Below are 17,884 nucleotides of genomic sequence, written 5' to 3'. Positions count from 1 at the left end.
AGAAGGTATCCGAAATTCAGTAGTACAAGTCAACGACAAGTCAGACGGTCGAAAATTGGCGAAAATTTTCGAAAATTGACTTTTGTATTAGGAGCATATAACATCGAAGGAGGTGGCACGAATTTCAGTAGCGCAACACAACGACAGGTCTGACGGTCGAAAATTGGCGAAAATTTTTAAAAATCTCGAAAAATGAGTTTGTATTAGGAGAACATGATATCGAAGGAGGTGGCACGAAATTCAGTAGTACAACTCGACGACAAGTCGGCCGGTCGAAATTTTATCGAAAAGATTTATTACAAAACTTATTTTTTGTCTAATTTGAAAGATTTTGATGTATCCAAAATGTTCGAAGATGTTAAGCTAATTCTAGTATTCGAATATTCATATACAAGGTGGGCAAAGAAGAACACATTAACTGTTGTAATTAATATCCTTTATTTTTCATGAATAAAATTACAATATTAAACGTGTATCGTTGTGAGATGAGAAGAAGGTCCCCTCGAATGCTTGAGTGACTTTTGTTAAAAACAAAATTCGAAGCATTGTCGGAAACTGTATAAATCAGGATCTCCAGCTAGAACAAAATTTATTGAATTTTGAGGGAATTGTTCGAGTCGATTTTGGAATGAATTCCTGTAAGAATTTTCAAACGTTTGGAGGCTAAAATTAAAGACGCATGGTAGCAATTTATGATATAGGATCATTTATAGGTTTAAATGAACTTTAAGAGGAATTTTAAGAGGTTAGATCAAATCAATTGTAAAATGCATTCCGGTGTGCGTTTCTTTGCATTGTGTTGGCTAAAATTTCGCTGATAAATTGTTTACTTCCAGCTGTTTAATGTTTTGCGATTTAAAGTAAGGTTAAGTAATATAAATAATAAGTACACTGCGCATCTTTATGCATTTATTGCTTCTACAAATGTTCAAAAAAGGGTGGAACATAAAATTCGAAAGAATTCAGTACAATTTTTATTGTATTTGAAACCTGCAAAGGCAACTACCTTAGTATATTTTATTCCTACTTATTTTATTACTATTATATTATTTTTATATATTATTATTGTTTTTATATATTATTTTAATTACTAGTATTTTATTCCTATTTATTAGTACTTTCTTAAAATTCATCTGCAACAAATAATAAAATTGCATAAACATCCGCAGTCTAGTAATAAAAAATCGAAACAATGCCATCTCTACACGGAAAACGATTAAATTACTTTCCGAACGACCTAACACTATCTACCAATACGTCACAAGAAATGTTTCTCTAATAAGACTACAATTTGGCTGCTCTTTATATTACCGGACTCAAAATTTGTGCCTTTCTCCGACGAATTATGATGCATTTGGTATGTATCCAGTAGATTTTTACCCGGAGAACCTGCAGAACGAAGTTTCGAACCTCTAGGATCAATGGTTCAGGAGTTATGGTTGCTTAAAGTTTAGCAAATTGCAGTGTTTTTGACAGGTAAGGGCGCCGCCATATTGGTTTCTAGTGACGGTCGCGCGCCGTAACCAACTCAGTAGTTGGTTGAGATTCGGGTGGGGCGGGGAGGCGGCAAGTTAAGCGGTTGTCGTCGTCACTACAAACCAATATGGCGGCGCCCTTACCTGTCAAAAACACTGCAATTTGCTCAACTTTAAGCAACCATAACTCCTGAACCATTGATCCTACAGGATCGAAACTTCGATCTGCAGGTTCTCCGGGTAAAAATCTACCGGATCACATACCAAATACATAATAATTCGTAGCGGAAAAGTACTAATTCCGAGTCCGGTAAAGTTTACCCTACAATTCACGATTTCAGAGCGGAGGGTCGCGAAAGAAGAAGACGTGCGACACTTTGGGCTAGTTTTATTAATTCAATTAACAACGTGTTTATAATACTCTTCATCTCTTCCTCTTATTTATAATTACATAATTGTAATGAACTGTTTATTGTTTTCTTTAGACCCGTCGTCTTTCAACATCTTAGCGTAACTCATTCAAAGTCGCGGACACACGCTTGCAGAAGCACAATAGGATCAATCACGGTTATCATCCTCGTAATCGTCGTCATTACCATCATCATCATCATCATTATCATCATCATCATCATCATCATCATCATCATCCTCGTAATCATCCTCATAATCGGCAAACCCAATCGGAATCGTTAATCGTAACAGTCGTCGTCAGATAATCACTCAGCGCACCTAGTACTTAGTTTTTACTTGGATATGGCAGCTACAACTTATAAGAAATATTACAAAATCACCGAAGATTCGTTCGTTCATCCTTTGCGCTCACGAATGGTTATCGTCACACTCACACTTAAACACGATTCATACCGGGCACCGATATCTCCCCACGGGTATAACATTGTTCTCTTCTCTCTCGTCCTCATCATCTACGCGACGATTCTTGTCAGTTAACGATTTCAGACTTGTCTTCTTCGTGCGAGTATTGGGCCTGTTCGGAACGTTTGTCGACAAGCTAAATGTCGCGGCGGTTGGTCTCCGCCTCGGACGTCGCCTAAATTACACATTTTTTTTTTTTGTTATCCTCCTCTCTGTCATCACACACACACATCTCTATCTCCTCTCTCTCTCTTTCTCCATCTGTCCGTACATCGACGTACACATACAATCCAATACGTATTCGAACCGTATTGTTTAATACGTTTAACTCCCGCGCAATCTCTCTCTCTCTCTCTCTTTCTCTCTCGATCTCTGAGTAAATACAGCGCGCGCGTGTTCGATTAGGAAGAACAGAGTAAAACGTGTCGTGTGAGTTACCTACACGCGTCCGCGGGCCACGCGGAACAGTGTATGCGTGTATATATTCGTGTGTGCGTATTATTATTCGAGATCTTTACAAGTTAGTTGAGCTGTAATCGAACAATTTCACTGAACAAAGCCGCGCGAGTGCCGGTCGCAGCGTTTCTTCTTCTTCTTCTTTTTTATTTCTCATGGGATCGCCACTGCAAGAGATTCACACCATACCCCGTCCGTACACGCATTCACTCCTTCGTTCTATGGGCTGCATATGCAAATTTCTCTCTAATTAGTCTTCTAGTAATTCAGTATTAATTAGTTACACAATTAATTTATTTAATCGCTTGTTTAATTAATTACCTAATCGATAAATCTGTATATCTCGTGGATCCGCGTTGTCTGCTTCTCTTTTTTCTTCTTCTCTTACGCATGTAGAATATAGTATAGTGTGAGTCCTCTGTGTTCGTGTGTGTGTGTGTGTGTGTCTGTGTGTGTATTGTTTTCTGTTTACATGGTACACACACGCATGCACGTGTGTCCTCTGTGTGTCTCTATGTGTGTGTGTGTACATGTTCTAAAATTTTCATTTTTGTTTTCTTATCTCATACTTTTACACCCCCCGTTTCTCCGGTTAAACGCGAGACGGTGTTTTTTCTGTTTTCTCCTTCGTATTATTTCATTACAGCTGGTATATTCTATCTATTTACTTGAGTTTTACGTGTTTATAAATATCGTATAGTAAACCGCGTTTTGTTACTTCGTCATTCAGTTATGCGCTTTGTACAAGGGTGCAATGCGAACCGAGTGATATTTTCTTTTTTTCTTTTCTTCTCTTTTTTTCTTTTTTTTCTTTATATGTATATATGTATATTTCCCGTTTACGGTCGACGGTGTGTACGTGTGTGTTCTGACGTGTGCGGAACGTAATCTCGCCACGAAACAACGAAAGTCCGATCGAAAACCGCGGCCGCCATCGTTCTCGATGACGCCCTGGTTGACGTTTTCTTCGATGGACACCCTGGCGGGGAATAGGTGCTATCCTAAGCAAGCAATTTGATCCCGATTTCCTACGAATTTTCACGCAAATCTCGATCGCAATCAAACTCGGCTTTCGCAAATTTTTCATCGGTAATCGTGTAAAAAATGGTACCACCTCGCCGATTCTCTTAAAATTCCAAAATGTCGCAACACTGAATGTTCTCGACGACTTTCTCGAAGAAGCACGCGACATTTCGGGAAAAATCAACTTTCACACTTTGAACAATTCAATGAAAGAAATTAATAAAAACGATGAAACGAATGCGAAAACATAAACACATCCATAGGGGTTACTAACAACCGCAGTTAGGTGCACGTGACCTTAAACACGCAACCAAGAAAAAATATATTTAAAAAATGTGCAATTTATTAACCCTTTGCACTCGGAGCTTTTCTAACTCGAAAATTAATCATTTCTTCCGACCTAAAATATCGTTATTTTTTATGAAATTTTAAATTTGGTGGATATGAAATTGATATTTATAGCTTATGAAATATATACTTAAATGTTCAGTAATTGATTAGATACCTACACATCGAATAATGTAAACAATATTTTCAATAATGGTACAGCAATTTTTAATGGCGCCTCAGAGTTGCCACTCGAGTGCTAAGGGTTCAGTTACAAATCATTGAGAAGGAATTATTTTTTTTAAAAATATTCAGTTGAAATTTCATTGCAATATTGCAAGTGGTTTAAGAGTTATTCAAAACAAGTCGTGTGTTTCTTCAATCGGGCCCAGTGTGCGCCGCTCGGCCATAGCTTTTGAGATATTCGCGGAAAAGTGCAGCTGCTACTACAGCATGTCCCATTCTAAGTCAATTCTCATTCTGTGTTGTGACATAGATCGGAACAGGACACTATTTTCTTGTGGCTTCGTTGACTGCGCCGAACGTAGAAAAGAACAGCATGTAAACACAATACAGTAATGTCTCTATCGACGCAAAAGCCTCGGGGGGATTCGGTTGCGTCGATCGTAGACGGGTAGCTATTTTTTTTGAGCTTCAAAGGCCGAGCCGAACATAGAGAAACTTTCATCGTTAATTAAACCACTAAATACAGTTGAAATTATATCGTGTTTGGTCTTGTTTTAATCAGAAAAATGTCATGAATATATTGATAAAAGTTCCATAAAAAAATAGGTAATAATAAAGAAGATTAAATATTGGTGTTACATTGTGAGGACGCACGGGCCTTTGAACTGTGCCGGCGACTGCGACTCTCCGCGTCGTATTAGTAGTGGTTCACACCGATATACCCGGTGGAGGGGATATTTTTTACAGCCTTTATGAATTTTGTCTATGTGCGCAAGTCCGCGGTATAACGTTGTATCATATATGATTATTTAATATTGTTGAATGGGAGAATTGTCAGAGCTGACAACTCGAAAAAAGGAAACTAACCCAAACCAACACGAATCTTTATGCAAAGTAAAAATTTTCTGCCCCGTTTGTAAGAAATACGAACTAAATTGAATGTTACTTCTTCCCGTAATGATGACATCTTCAATTTTTTAAATTGTTCAACAATTTCGAATTTCATGTAACACAGTTTTGCTATAAATGCTGCAGTTTTTCACGAATATCTCCAAAATTAACGCTGAGCGGCGGTTACATGTATACGAGAAAGTTGTTCAGAATCTTCACCCTAACAACATATTAGAAAATCATCGAAATCGGTCAGGTGGGGCCTTTTATGCGCAATTATCTTTTTTTGATATCCGTCCAAGGCAAAACCCGACCTATCAAGACGCGTTGTTCATAACAAAACCGGACCAAACCTCGCTCTAGAAGGGGGCGAATCTCGGGCAAAAGCTGAGCAAAAGCTTTGTCGACTCTAAATGCTGGCATACGATACTTTTGCTAGTCAAATCTACCCTCTGTTTGCTAGAAAGTTTGCCTTCGTGAGCGCAAGATTCGCTCGACATTTGCTCGATAACCTCTTCGATTCGATGTCTTAGGCCTGGCCAACTGGTTGCTCACCGCCGCTACCCCCACCACATCCACCTCCATTAACTAGCGGTAGTAGGGTTAGGTGCTCGAGCATCGACAGCTCGCGCGAGCAATCTGTTTTCCAGGCTTGTCTAAAGGTACGAATACACTAGCAAGTAACTTGTGTCATTTTCAGCGAGGGAGGCTCTCGTGACACGTGTAAACGTCTCTGAGACAGTGGCCAGCAAGCTGAACTCGCGAAACAACGTGTAAACAATACTTGCAAATAAGTGTACCTATATAAATTTTCGCAATTTTCTGTCGTGATAAATTGAAAACAATTTGAAATAGTAGAAAGTCTCCACAAATTATATCTAGACGGATATTAGTAAAGCCTTGATCTAAGAAAACCCCACGGGGCCGCGTTGTTTCTTAGATCCTGTAGTTCTACTATTTATTATTCAATTATATCGTGTTTAGTGTCATTTTTATCGGAAAAATGCTCGAAATAAATTGGAGAAGGTCTAGATTAGGTTAAGATTTTATTTGATTCGAGTTTCATAGAATTCGTCCACAAAAATTGCAAATTGCATAAGCATCCGCAGTCTAATCATTGAATTTTATCGTGTTTAGTATTTTATTCGGAAAAATGCCAGAAATAAGTTGGCAAAAATGCCATAAAAGATATAATAGTAAAGAGCTTTTGCAATTGGATTAATGGTGGTTCACATCAATATACACTTTACACTTTTCTTGGCCCATAGAGGAATATGCTCCGCAGTGGAGGGGATATTCGTTTTTCGTAGATGCTGCAGTTTTCATTTTTCTTAGATCGTGGCTTTACTGTATAGTTCGAACACAAAACGGAGAAAATATTTAAACACTTTAATGATATTACAGATGGATGTCTATGCAGTCCCCCTGTATCTTGAAACACTCTGTACACACTTCTACAAGTTAGTTGCTGGTGTATTCGCACGTTCAGAGCAAGGTTTGATCTGCTTCTAGATTTCCTTTTGTTTGCCTTACAATTGCACGCCGAGGTTTCTATGGGGTCTATAAACGCGATGGTCGAAAATGTAAAACGGTTAAGTTGACATTATATGTGCCCATAATTATGTAAGTGGTCAAAGTGAAAATTTGAAGAAAATTGTATTTTAAACTGAATTAACTCGATGTAATTTTTTTACGATATTGTCAAAAATGAATCGTTCGATAGTGCTTGTTATTTCAACATTATATGGAATACTTTAAAAATCTCGAAACAAGAGATATATGACTTAGACCACTTTGCACATACACTCCCGTCCATAAATCACCGGACACTTGCGTATCTTCAACAAAATGGTGATTCAAGAATACAAGCTTCCAGCTATCAAGGAATAAAATCATTTATTGTTTCATTTTTATTAGATGTAGCTATTATATACGATAATATTTCTATAAAATTATTCTATAAAATAGCTACGAGTGCGAAAGTATGATAATCGAAAATCCCATCCTTTGAATAAGTGTCCGGTGACTTAGCAAGCTTGGCGTTCTAGCTCCACGACGTCTCTGAGACGCGATTCGAAGGCAAGAAGTGAACATGGATGTCAAGTTCTCGGGACAGATCGAGAAAATTTGTCGCGGAAACTCGTAGGGAGTTCAAATTTCTTGCGGATGTTTTGTAACGAAAATGAAGGGCGCATTGCTCGCGACAGTGCGTACGTTTTTCGGCGAACTCCGAAGAGGGTTTAGCGGACAGGTTTGAACGGAAAAATGTTCGGACGTGTCCCGGATCTGGCGGTGGATCGAAACGGAAGAAACCGAGATCTTTCGAGAGCAGGACAGTGTCGGAACGGAATGGAATTGAAACGAGAATAAACGATTGAAAGGAGAGTTAGCGCTCGCGCATATACTCGAACGTAGGCTGTCGTCGATGACGGCGAGCAGCCTCGTCGTAGACGTTCTCGAAGTACTAGACGAAATCGGCGAAGATTCTCCTACTGCTTAAAATTACAAGTAAACGACTAGTTTTGTCGATAGTCCAATGTACCTTCAACTTGAACGGATTGACTATTTAACGGTGGGTTCAGACTATCGACCAGCGCTGTCCTAGTTTCTTCACTTCGTGTGTAAATAGTTTACAAGAGAGTACGATAGGAGGCAATAATAGGTTCTCTTTACGGATAGTCGATTGACAGATTTCTCGGATAAACGGTACAAGTGTGTGTGTTCACTCGGTCGACATTCACGAACAGCTCGAACGACCGTTCGACCCCTCGTCTTTTCAACGAACCCCCACCCGCCCCCCCCCGTCGATAATTAGTCACTGTGTTTGTCCCTGAATCTGCGTCCGATGGAGGAATCGCGGGTGCATCGCGGATTGTGCTCGTTCGATACTCTTTGGTAATACTTAGCACGGTTCCCGTCGCGTCTCGTTGGCTTCGTGTGAATCGTGTCGACTGACGAAGAGAAGAACAACGACGAAGAAACTCCGTGTACGTGTGTCGGTGTGCGGGCGCGCGCGATAATCGACGGGCACCGGGAATGTTTCGAGAAGGAAATGCGAAAAAACGAAAGAACGGAAGTCGGAGACAGACACAGAGAGAAGAAAAGTGGAAAGAAATAAGCGAGATTCGGCCGTGGAGAGAGAAAGAGAGAAAGCTTGTGTGCGATCGCCGACAGTGTTCGGGATACACGCTGACCAGTTACATTCACGCGTGTGCGATCGGTTTGTCCGATCCTCTAAAATGCTGTTTCGAGGGGATACGTTGATTATCTGAATCGTTTTAGTGTTCCTCTTGCGTTTTGATTGTCGTGTTCTGCGCCCCCGAGGCCGCGACACCTCCAGCTTTGTCTCTTTGCCTCTCTCCACCCGAACGATACACAGCGATGACAATACAGAGTAATCAATAATGTTGATGCAACAGCAGCGGTGGCGGCAGCAGCGACAGCGGCAGCGGCAGCATCAATGGAAAAAGATCTCTTCGTGAACACACGGCCAAAGTGACACGCCCTCGCGAAATTATCGTGCTACACAGAGATCGGTCGCAGGATCGACGGTGAAATGTATCATTCGTTTGTTCGTTCGATTGGTCCGACGTATATGTACGCGCCGCCTGTCTGTCCCGAATTGGCCACGGTATTTCCGATATTCAGCGAGCACCGCGAATAGCTGCGGTCCCGTGCAGGGAACGTCACCATTCTCCCCCCGAAATGATAGAGATTTTCGAGATTCTCCGACCGGCCGTTCGGTGGATCGCGATCCGACGATCATAGCTTCACGTTCGACGAGCCGTTGCAGTCTGCGATGTTGATGTGACGGACTGGCGTGGTTCGCTGTCAGTAGACCCAGGACACCGGCACCCATTGCGGTGTCGTATGGACCCGTTCGATCGCGGCCTCCAGCTGCGCGATCGTGTCCTCGATGTCGTTGTTCACGATGGTCAGGTCGAAGAAATGCCCGTACACCTGCTTCAGCGAGTCCGATTCCTTCGCTAGTCTCTCCAGGCTGCCGTCGCACTGCAAACAAAAATCTCCGCATGTAGTATCGTCCACAGTGTCCTGTGTTACCTTCACACGTTATCTACCGGCAGTGGCGCGTTACAACTTGGGCAAATGCCCGGGGCCCCAAGCAAAAGGGGCCCCGAACACACAAAGATCCAAGATCTGAGTTCTACGTTTTTCTCGTAAAGTTATTCAGTTGGGGTTAGGGGCCCGGAAATTCTACTTTGCCCAAGGCCCCAACTAGTTATAACGCGCTACTGTTCGGAATAGAATATGTCTAGTGCGTCAGTTGAGACCTGGAGTGATGCGTCAACTCGGTATACAGGAGTGTTGCGCATAGTAGGTCCCTGTATCCGATATCTCCTGGTTTGGACTTGAACGGGTTAGGAGTACCCATCAGTGGCGCGTTACCCTATGGGCAACTTGGGAAAATGCCCAGGCCCCAAGCAAAAGAGGCCCCGAACACACAAAGATCCAAGATCTAAGTTCTACGTTTTTCTCGTAAAGTTATTCAGTTGGGGTTAGGGGCCCCGAAATTCTACTTTGCCCAAGGCCCCAACTAGTTATAACGCGCTACTGTTCGGAATAGAATATGTTCAGAGCGTCAGTTGAGACCTGGAGTGATGCGTCAACTCGGTATACAGGAGTATTGCGCATAGTAGGTCCCTGTATCCGATATCTCCTGGTTTGGACTTGAACGGGTTAGGAGTCCCTATCGGTGGCGCGTTACCCTATGGGCAACTTGGGCAAATGCCCGGGGCCCCAAGCAAAAGGGGCCCCAAACACAAAGACCCAAGATCTAAGTTCTACGTTTTTCTCGTAAAGTTATTCAGTTGGGGTTAGGGACCCCGAAATTCTACTTTGCCCAAGGCCCCAACTAGTTATAGCGCGCTACTGTTCGGAATAGAATATGTCCAGTGCGTCAGATGAAACCTGGAGTGATGCTTCAACTCGGTATACAGAAGTATTGCGTATAGTAGGTCCCTATATCCGATATCTCCTGGTTTGGACTTGAACGGGCTAGGAGTCCCTATCGGTGGCGCGTTACCCTATGGACAACTTGGGCAAATGCCCGGGCCCCAAGCAAAAGGGGCCCCGAACACAAACCAAGATCCAAGATCCAAATTCTACGTTTTTGTTGGGGTTAGGGGCCCCGAAATTCTACTTTGCCCAAGGCCCCAACTAGTTATAACGCGCTATTGCTTGGAATAGAATATGTCCAGTGCGTCAGATGAGACCTGGAGTGATGCGCCAACTCGGTATACAGGAGTATTGCGCATAGTAGGTCCCTGTATCCGATATCTCCTGATTTGGACTTGAACGGGTTAGGAGTCCCTATCGGTGGCGCGTTACCCTATGGGCAACTTGGGCAAATGCCCGGGGACCCAAGCAAAAGGGTCCCCGAACACAAACCAAGATCCAAGATCCAAATTCTACGTTCTTGTTGGGGTTAGGGGCCCGAAATTCTACTTTGCCCAAGGCTCCAACTAGTTATAACGCGCTACTGTCTACCGGGGATTCTTTCTGTTAGAGCCAGCGGGGTTTTACCGAGGACAGACATCGTCTGGTACGCGCGCTTCCAGATACAATAGACCAGGGAGTTCCAACATGTGGCTCGAGCTCGAGGTTCCTTCTCCACTTAGAGTAAAGGTATAATGGAGCGGTAAATGTAATTAATATGTGTCAATGTAATTAGTGTCTATGTTGACTTGTGTAGTCAACCAGAATGTTCACTGTTGTTGGACAACCGAGATTCCCTTTCTGGTTTCATTGTTTTACGTCGCTTCTTCAACTGCTATGGTTATTCAGCGACGGGACCTACAGTTTAAGGTGGGTTTCGATCCATCTTGGGCACCACCTCTATCCACTGAGCCACTGCGCGCTAATTATGGACTAAATATGACTAGATAAGGACAACCGGTATCCACCCGAGTACCCTAGGCATTCTATTCCGATATATGAGATATGTAGCGACAGATTTTACTGGTATTCATTATCGATACTCTTAATGATCCCTTAAAATTACAATATAGTTCCATGATGAAGCGTATAACTCTTATTCGTGTGCTCAACTTTCTTTCTCTACACAAGGTGAGTCACCTAACGTTTTCACCTCGAATATCTTCGTCGTTTTCAAAGATACATTAAATGTCTTGAGGACTAAGTTGAATGGTAAAATGGGGCTCACACGATACCAAAGAAATTTTTGTTTTCATATCATTTGTTTTAGATATCAAGGTCACCTACATTTTTTTAAATGGAACTACCCTTTCTTAAACGTCTACAACGATAGTCCCTTTCATTACGAATTCAGTGACTATAATTGCTCAAGGTCATTCAAGGTCACGGGCCTTCTTTCAGAGCCCGTTTACTCTAAAACTCCGGAAAAATGGAGGAGATCAAATCTGCAAATCATTCACCTTGTTATGCAATCTAAAATAAAGCAGATATTTAGGGTGCCTGCATTTAGATGGACCACCCTGTATAGGGGGAGAGTCCCCTCTCACTTTTCACTCAAACCTGAACCGTCTCGCATGTTTATTTCTCGCGCAACATGTTGTTTTTAATCGAGATCATGCATTTTTACATGAATCAATGTTTTTCGGAAAATGTTGCCGCGATAGAGCAATTTTACTTTCGGATTTGATTTTAGAATGACAAATTATCGTACAGTCTTGTACAGTGATGATTAGCGAGAGAAACAATTTAAGTTAAGGGTACCGCTCGAAATACTTTGAGAGGCAGGGAATTTCTGGTTAAGCGGAAGTGCTGAAGCTTCATAATCTCGTCAATGGTCGATTAATCGTCTAACTAGTTAACCCCGTGGCAATAGTTAGCTACATCCCCAGTCTCCCCAGGAGATTAACGATCGATGCACGGTACTTACGTCGGTCATGTTCTGGAATACTGGAGCAGCGATGAAAACGACATAAGGCGCAAATTCTGCCGTGCGTAACACTTTCAAGGCTTGTGGTTCGACATCCAATATGGCTACCCTTCCTTCTTCATGGATTTTACGAATCGTTTCGAGTTTCGTGCCGTACATGGCATCTTCGTGTGTGCCTATATAACAAAATACATTATTCAATCATTTATCACTAACAATTCTCGATTAATCTGCGCTGTTCAAAATGGCTATTTTTCCTCACCGTATTCGAGGTATTCATTGTCTGCTATGTCGGCCATCATTTCTTCGTGCGATACGAAATAGTAATTGCGACCATTCTCTTCGTCGTTTCGCGGAGGCCTCGTTGTATCTGCGAAACAATATTCCATCATTTGGTTATGGTTAATTAATGGACAGCGGATTTTATGCATTTGTGACAAAAATATGAGTAGGTGTAATTAAAAACCGTAAAAACATTAGAAGAATTAAAAAATACTGTTGCACAGGGTGTTTCGTTAATATAAAATCGTTAAACTGTAAATAAATAAATAAATAAATAATAACTAGGACAACACATTGTGTTTAGTGGAATATTGTAACTACAGTAAAGTCGCGATATTTGTCAGCTACCGCGTACGCGGGGCGGCTATGATTGATCTCGGCTCGGGTATATCGGTGTGCACCACTACTAATCCAATGACAAAACTTCTTTATTTTTCATTATTTTTTTATGGGACTTTCGCCACTTTATTTCTGGCGTTCTTCTGATAACGATAAGACCAACCACGATATAATTTCAATTGTATTTAGTGGTTTAATCGACGATGAAAGTTTCGGGCGCAAGGAAGGACAGTGTATGGAGAAAGGCGTCCACGTCGTGTTCGTTGTCCATTCTTGAGCCCGAAACTTTCATCGTCGATTAAACCACTAAATACAGTTGAAATTATATCGTGTTTGATCTTATTTTTATCAGAAAAACGGCAGAAATAATGTGGCGAAAGTCCCATAAAAAATAATGAAAAATAAAGAAGTTTTGTACATTCGATTACGTCGAACCACTAAATACAGTTGGAAGTATATCGTGTTTGGTCTTATTTTTATCAGAAAAACGGCAGAAATAATGTGGCGAAAGTCCCATAAAAAATAAGGATAAATAAAGAAGTTTTGTACATTCGTTTACGTCGAACCACTAAATACAGTTGGAAGTATATCGTGTTTGGTGTCTTTTTAATCAGAAAAATGTCAGAAATGAGTTGGCGACAGTCCTATAAAAAAATAAGGATAAATAAAGAAGTTTTGTACATTCGATTACGTCGATTACTTCGAACCACTAAATACAGTTGGAAGTATATCGTGTTTGGTGTTATTTTAATCAGAAAAATGTCAGAAATGAGTTGGCGACAGTCCTATAAAAAAATAAGGATAAATAAAGAAGTTTTGTACATTCGATTACGTCGATTACTTCGAACCACTAAATACAGTTGAAAGTATATCGTGTTTGGTGTCATTTTAATCAGAAAAATGTCAGAAATGAGTTGGCGAAAGTCCCATAAAAAATAATGAAAAATAAAGAAGTTTTGTACATTCGATTACGTCGAACCACTAAATACAGTTGGAAGTATAGCGTGTTTGGTGTCATTTTAATCAGAAAAATGTCAGAAATGAGTTGGCGACAGTTCTATAAAAAAATAAGGATAAATAAAGAAGTTTTGTACATTCGATTACGTCGATTAGCAGTGGTTCACACCGATACGCATCGACCGCGCGTTTCGTATTTACATGCTGTTCTTCTCTACGGTTCGGCTTTTCGTTTTTACTCTCGGCCAGTCGGCGCGGTAGACGCGGTCATAAAAAAATAATGTCGCTATGCGATAGTTGTCCGTGCAGAGCACAGGCTGTTTGACAAGAATCGCGACTTTACTGTATTATAAAAATGGTAAAGGCTGTTTGACAAGAATCGCGATTTTACTGTACTATAAAAATGGTAAAGACTGTTTTCTACTTACGTGGAATAGGATAGGCGTATTTGTCGGGATGCTTCGCGATGATCGTGTTTTTTATATGCCGACGACCAACACCATGAGCTCCTAATAAGACTAGTGTTTTCCGTTGGAATGCAGGATCTGTTGACACGTTCGAAAAATATTAACGATAGATCGATAAAATTAACGCTACGACATACGCATATACTAATCTGTATTTTCATGTTAGAGCTACGGTTTCCAACCTGGGAGGCGCCAAAATTTTTAATAGAAAATTAATGTTCATACCATAATATCTACAAATAAATAAACTTCACATCGTAACGTAATAGTACAAAGTCGGGTATAAATAGGGAGGCGCGGAAAAAAAATATTTTTAGGGTGGCGTAGTAGCATAAAGGTTGGAAACCGCTGTGTTAGAGACAAATGTTTCACTTACACGGAAGTTTGACGACCTCCTCGTAGGTGACCAGATCCAGCTGGTCAAACACTGCGTTGTGTTTAGCGAGATACTTATCCTTGTATTGCTTCTTTTTTCGGCCGAATATTGAGCAATTCACTGGAAACGTGAAACATTCGTTAATCACATATCTCAGACTAATCGAGGACTTAGAGACCGGTTATAAAATATTCTGCGAGGAAACAGATCCTGGTCCAATTATTGCACACTTCGAAAATCTCCGTAGAGTATTACCTATATCGTTGTTTATGCTGCATTACCAAACAACAGAACTAACAAACAAACTAACAAACGAATCATCGAAATCGTATTTAATTCATCAACCGCAACATATTCATCCATATTCGTCAGAGAGCTAATAAACAAAATCAAAAAACTCGAATAGAATTCTTCAAATGTTTTCTCAATGAGCTATGTTGTTTTTCTTTTTTTTACTACGTTACACAATCTTTTAATCAACCGTAACTCTAAATGTTCAACTGTAAAGAGAACAATGTATGCAAGCTGTTCTTGTAACACGGGAACGACGTTGGAAAAATGGATTTATAGTTGTTGGAAAGTGTTGTTGAGATTTAAATTATTTTTTGACATTTCGAAATCGTGGAATTTCAAATCCATTCTTACAATTTCTTCCACACATTAACACGTTAACTATCGTACGAGAATTTGTCGATATGATAACAGTAGAATTTTTAAAATCGTTTGTAACAGTTAAAAATCGGTCAAATCGGATCGAGCTTAAATTTTGCACAAACAGTGGGTGTAGAAAGTATTCGTACACCTTTCAAAAACAGGGACAAAAAATAACAGTTGTTTAAAAATTTTCTACGATAAAAATCATTAATAAAAAGTCGATTATTATTGAAATTTGAGGTACATAAAATATAAAGAAAGAAAATCAAAGAACAAAATGATTAACAAATGTCGATTTTTATACTTTTTGGTTACAAATACCAGTTATTAGTGTCCAAAAAATTGGATCCTCCTCGATAACTGTCATCGATGAAGAAAAACTGTTTCGATTGCTCAAAGAAGTTATCGGTGAGATAAGTTTATTTCGATAGCTCATAACAGTTATCGATGATCGAATTTCTTTTCACTTGTTCATGATAATTATCGATGAGAAAATTCATTGTGGTTGCTTATTTAATTATTGGGTTGTCTACTCTTTTTCGGATGGAGCAAGTCTGTGAAATTTATTGAGATGGTTTCGTACAAAAAGACGAATCAACAAACACCATAAGAACAACACAAAATCTGTTTTTGTTATCACATTAAATTTTGATTGTAATTAATTTTACGAATAAAAAATTTATGAAATAATTGATTGACTACCATTTGAAAGTTGTACTATTTAATAATAACTGTTACCAATTCATCAATAACTGTTATGAGCGATCGAAAGGAACTTCTCTCATCGATAACTGTTATAAGTGATCCCAACGATAACATTTACCAACAAGAGAAATTTACGGTTACTTATAATCCTTACAATTAATTAGTAACAACACGATTTTAGTCGATGAAATACTCGTTATCTGTGACTTTTCTTCTTTTTGATTGTAACAGTTATGGTCCCTGAATTTACCTACAAACAACAGAAAAGTGTAACTTATTTCGGGAAAACTGTGTCGAATCGACACAATGGACGGATGAAGGTTAATTTTTACTAAAGAAATGTTTTCTCGAGTCGCCGAAGACATGTTCCTAAAGCAAACCAAGGCTACGTGCAAAATTTTAGCTCAGTTCAATTCGACCGATTGTTGGAAGTTGATCCAGTTCGAGTACTAAAAATGATTTATCTGAAGAAAGATAATTATCGTTTGACAGTGAGCGTGTTAAAATGTACTCCTGAATAGAACCAGAAAGTCGATTAGAATAGATACAGAACATTGTCGGCGACAGAAATTATTCCGTGAACATGTACAGATGAAAATAAAATAGAAGAGATATAGTTCGTATTATATAAATATAACATATGTATATAATTGCTATGACATTCATAACGCACGTTCCTTTAATTCGATCAGAGTGTGACGTGTGAGCTATACAGGGTCATCCGTTTTTAAGCGGCCAAACGTTAACCAGCTGTAGAGGACCCCAAATGGAACAACTTTTACCCCTATCACTTTTTCTGTTTCGGCCTTGATTTCCAGATAATTGCAAAAAAGCATCATTTTTTGAGTTTACATAAAATTAAATATCTCAGGACTCCAATGATGAATCTTGATGGTTTTTCCTTTGTTTAGTTTAAAATAAGTAGGGGCATCTTTTTTATTGAATAAACATTTTTGTATGACCTTCGGATCATGGTTTTGTTGGCGTGGGGCACACCGCCACTTTCCAACTTATTTCTTTCAGGCTCCACGGTGTGCCCCACGCCAAAAAAACCATGATCCGAAGGTCATACAGAAAAGTTTATTCAATAAAAAAGATGCCCCTACTTATTTTAAACTAAACAAAGGAAAAACCATCGAGATTCATCATTGGAGTCCTGAGATATTTAATTTTATGTAAACTCAAAAAATGATGCTTTTTGCAATTATCTGGAAATCAAGGCCGAAACAAAAAAAGTGATAGGGGTAAAAGTTGTTCCATTTGGTGTCCTCTACAGCTGGTTAAAGTTTGGCCGTTTAAAAACCCTGATGACCCTGTATATAGATAATATATTTATAATATAGGCTGTATTTCAAACACTTAGCAGTCTCTATGCTAGTCAGCATCCTCCTCGAAACGTTCGAACAATTAGCATTGTACGCGCGCAAGTAGAAGTATAAAAAGAGCTACTCCGTAGAAATATATGTGAATCTCCGTGTAAGCGTATTCTTGTCTAAATGGTAAAATAGATTTCATTCAGTCAGCCAGTTTACATAGAAGCCATAACCATAAGGAGGGAAGTGGGATTCCCACAGTGAGATGGGTGTTCCAGCAGGTCACAAGATAAAAAAGAAGAGGACTACCGGGTAGTCTAATGCGTAGACCTTGAAAACTGGTGTCGCGATCAGAGCACGATCATGATGACTTTGAACGAATTCGCGATACTCACCCAACACACACCGATTCCCGACTCATTTTTACTACTGGCCCAGCTTTAACACCTTACTTACCGGCCGCCATTTCGCAATACTTAAAACAGCGCTCCGATTTACTTACTCGCGACGGCCGACAAGTTGATACCCCTTCCGTCTTTTGTCACACCCCCCGGGTTATGTCCTTAGGTCCTCTGACCGTGATAGCGAGTATGAAACGCGCCTGAGGAGCTCCGAATTAGGACCAGTGTCGCCAGATAGATATCCAAATGGATATCTCTTGCTTCTCCTCCTTTCCC

General features: G+C 40.1%; 1 protein-coding gene across 9 annotated transcripts in view; it reads right to left on the bottom strand.

Annotated features, from left to right (window-relative positions):
- Positions 1-1,847: 1,847 nt before the first annotated feature.
- The window catches only part of Cask (peripheral plasma membrane protein CASK), a 601,001-nt gene continuing 584,964 nt past the window's right edge, over positions 1,848-17,884 (bottom strand). For all 9 annotated transcript variants that reach the window (XM_076443708.1, XM_076443712.1, XM_076443710.1 and 6 more), the window contains 5 exons: positions 14,536-14,655; positions 14,121-14,237; positions 12,377-12,484; positions 12,115-12,290; positions 1,848-9,242 (listed from right to left, as the gene is read on the bottom strand). In XM_076443708.1, the coding sequence (XP_076299823.1) occupies positions 9,063-9,242; positions 12,115-12,290; positions 12,377-12,484; positions 14,121-14,237; positions 14,536-14,655 (701 nt within the window). In that variant the 3' untranslated portion in view covers positions 1,848-9,062. The remainder of the gene's footprint in view (positions 9,243-12,114; positions 12,291-12,376; positions 12,485-14,120; positions 14,238-14,535; positions 14,656-17,884) is intronic.

This window comes from Lasioglossum baleicum, chromosome 19, assembly GCF_051020765.1.
Source record: "Lasioglossum baleicum chromosome 19, iyLasBale1, whole genome shotgun sequence".
NCBI lineage: Eukaryota > Metazoa > Arthropoda > Insecta > Hymenoptera > Halictidae > Lasioglossum > Lasioglossum baleicum.
This window is presented reverse-complemented; position numbering and strand designations above follow the sequence as displayed.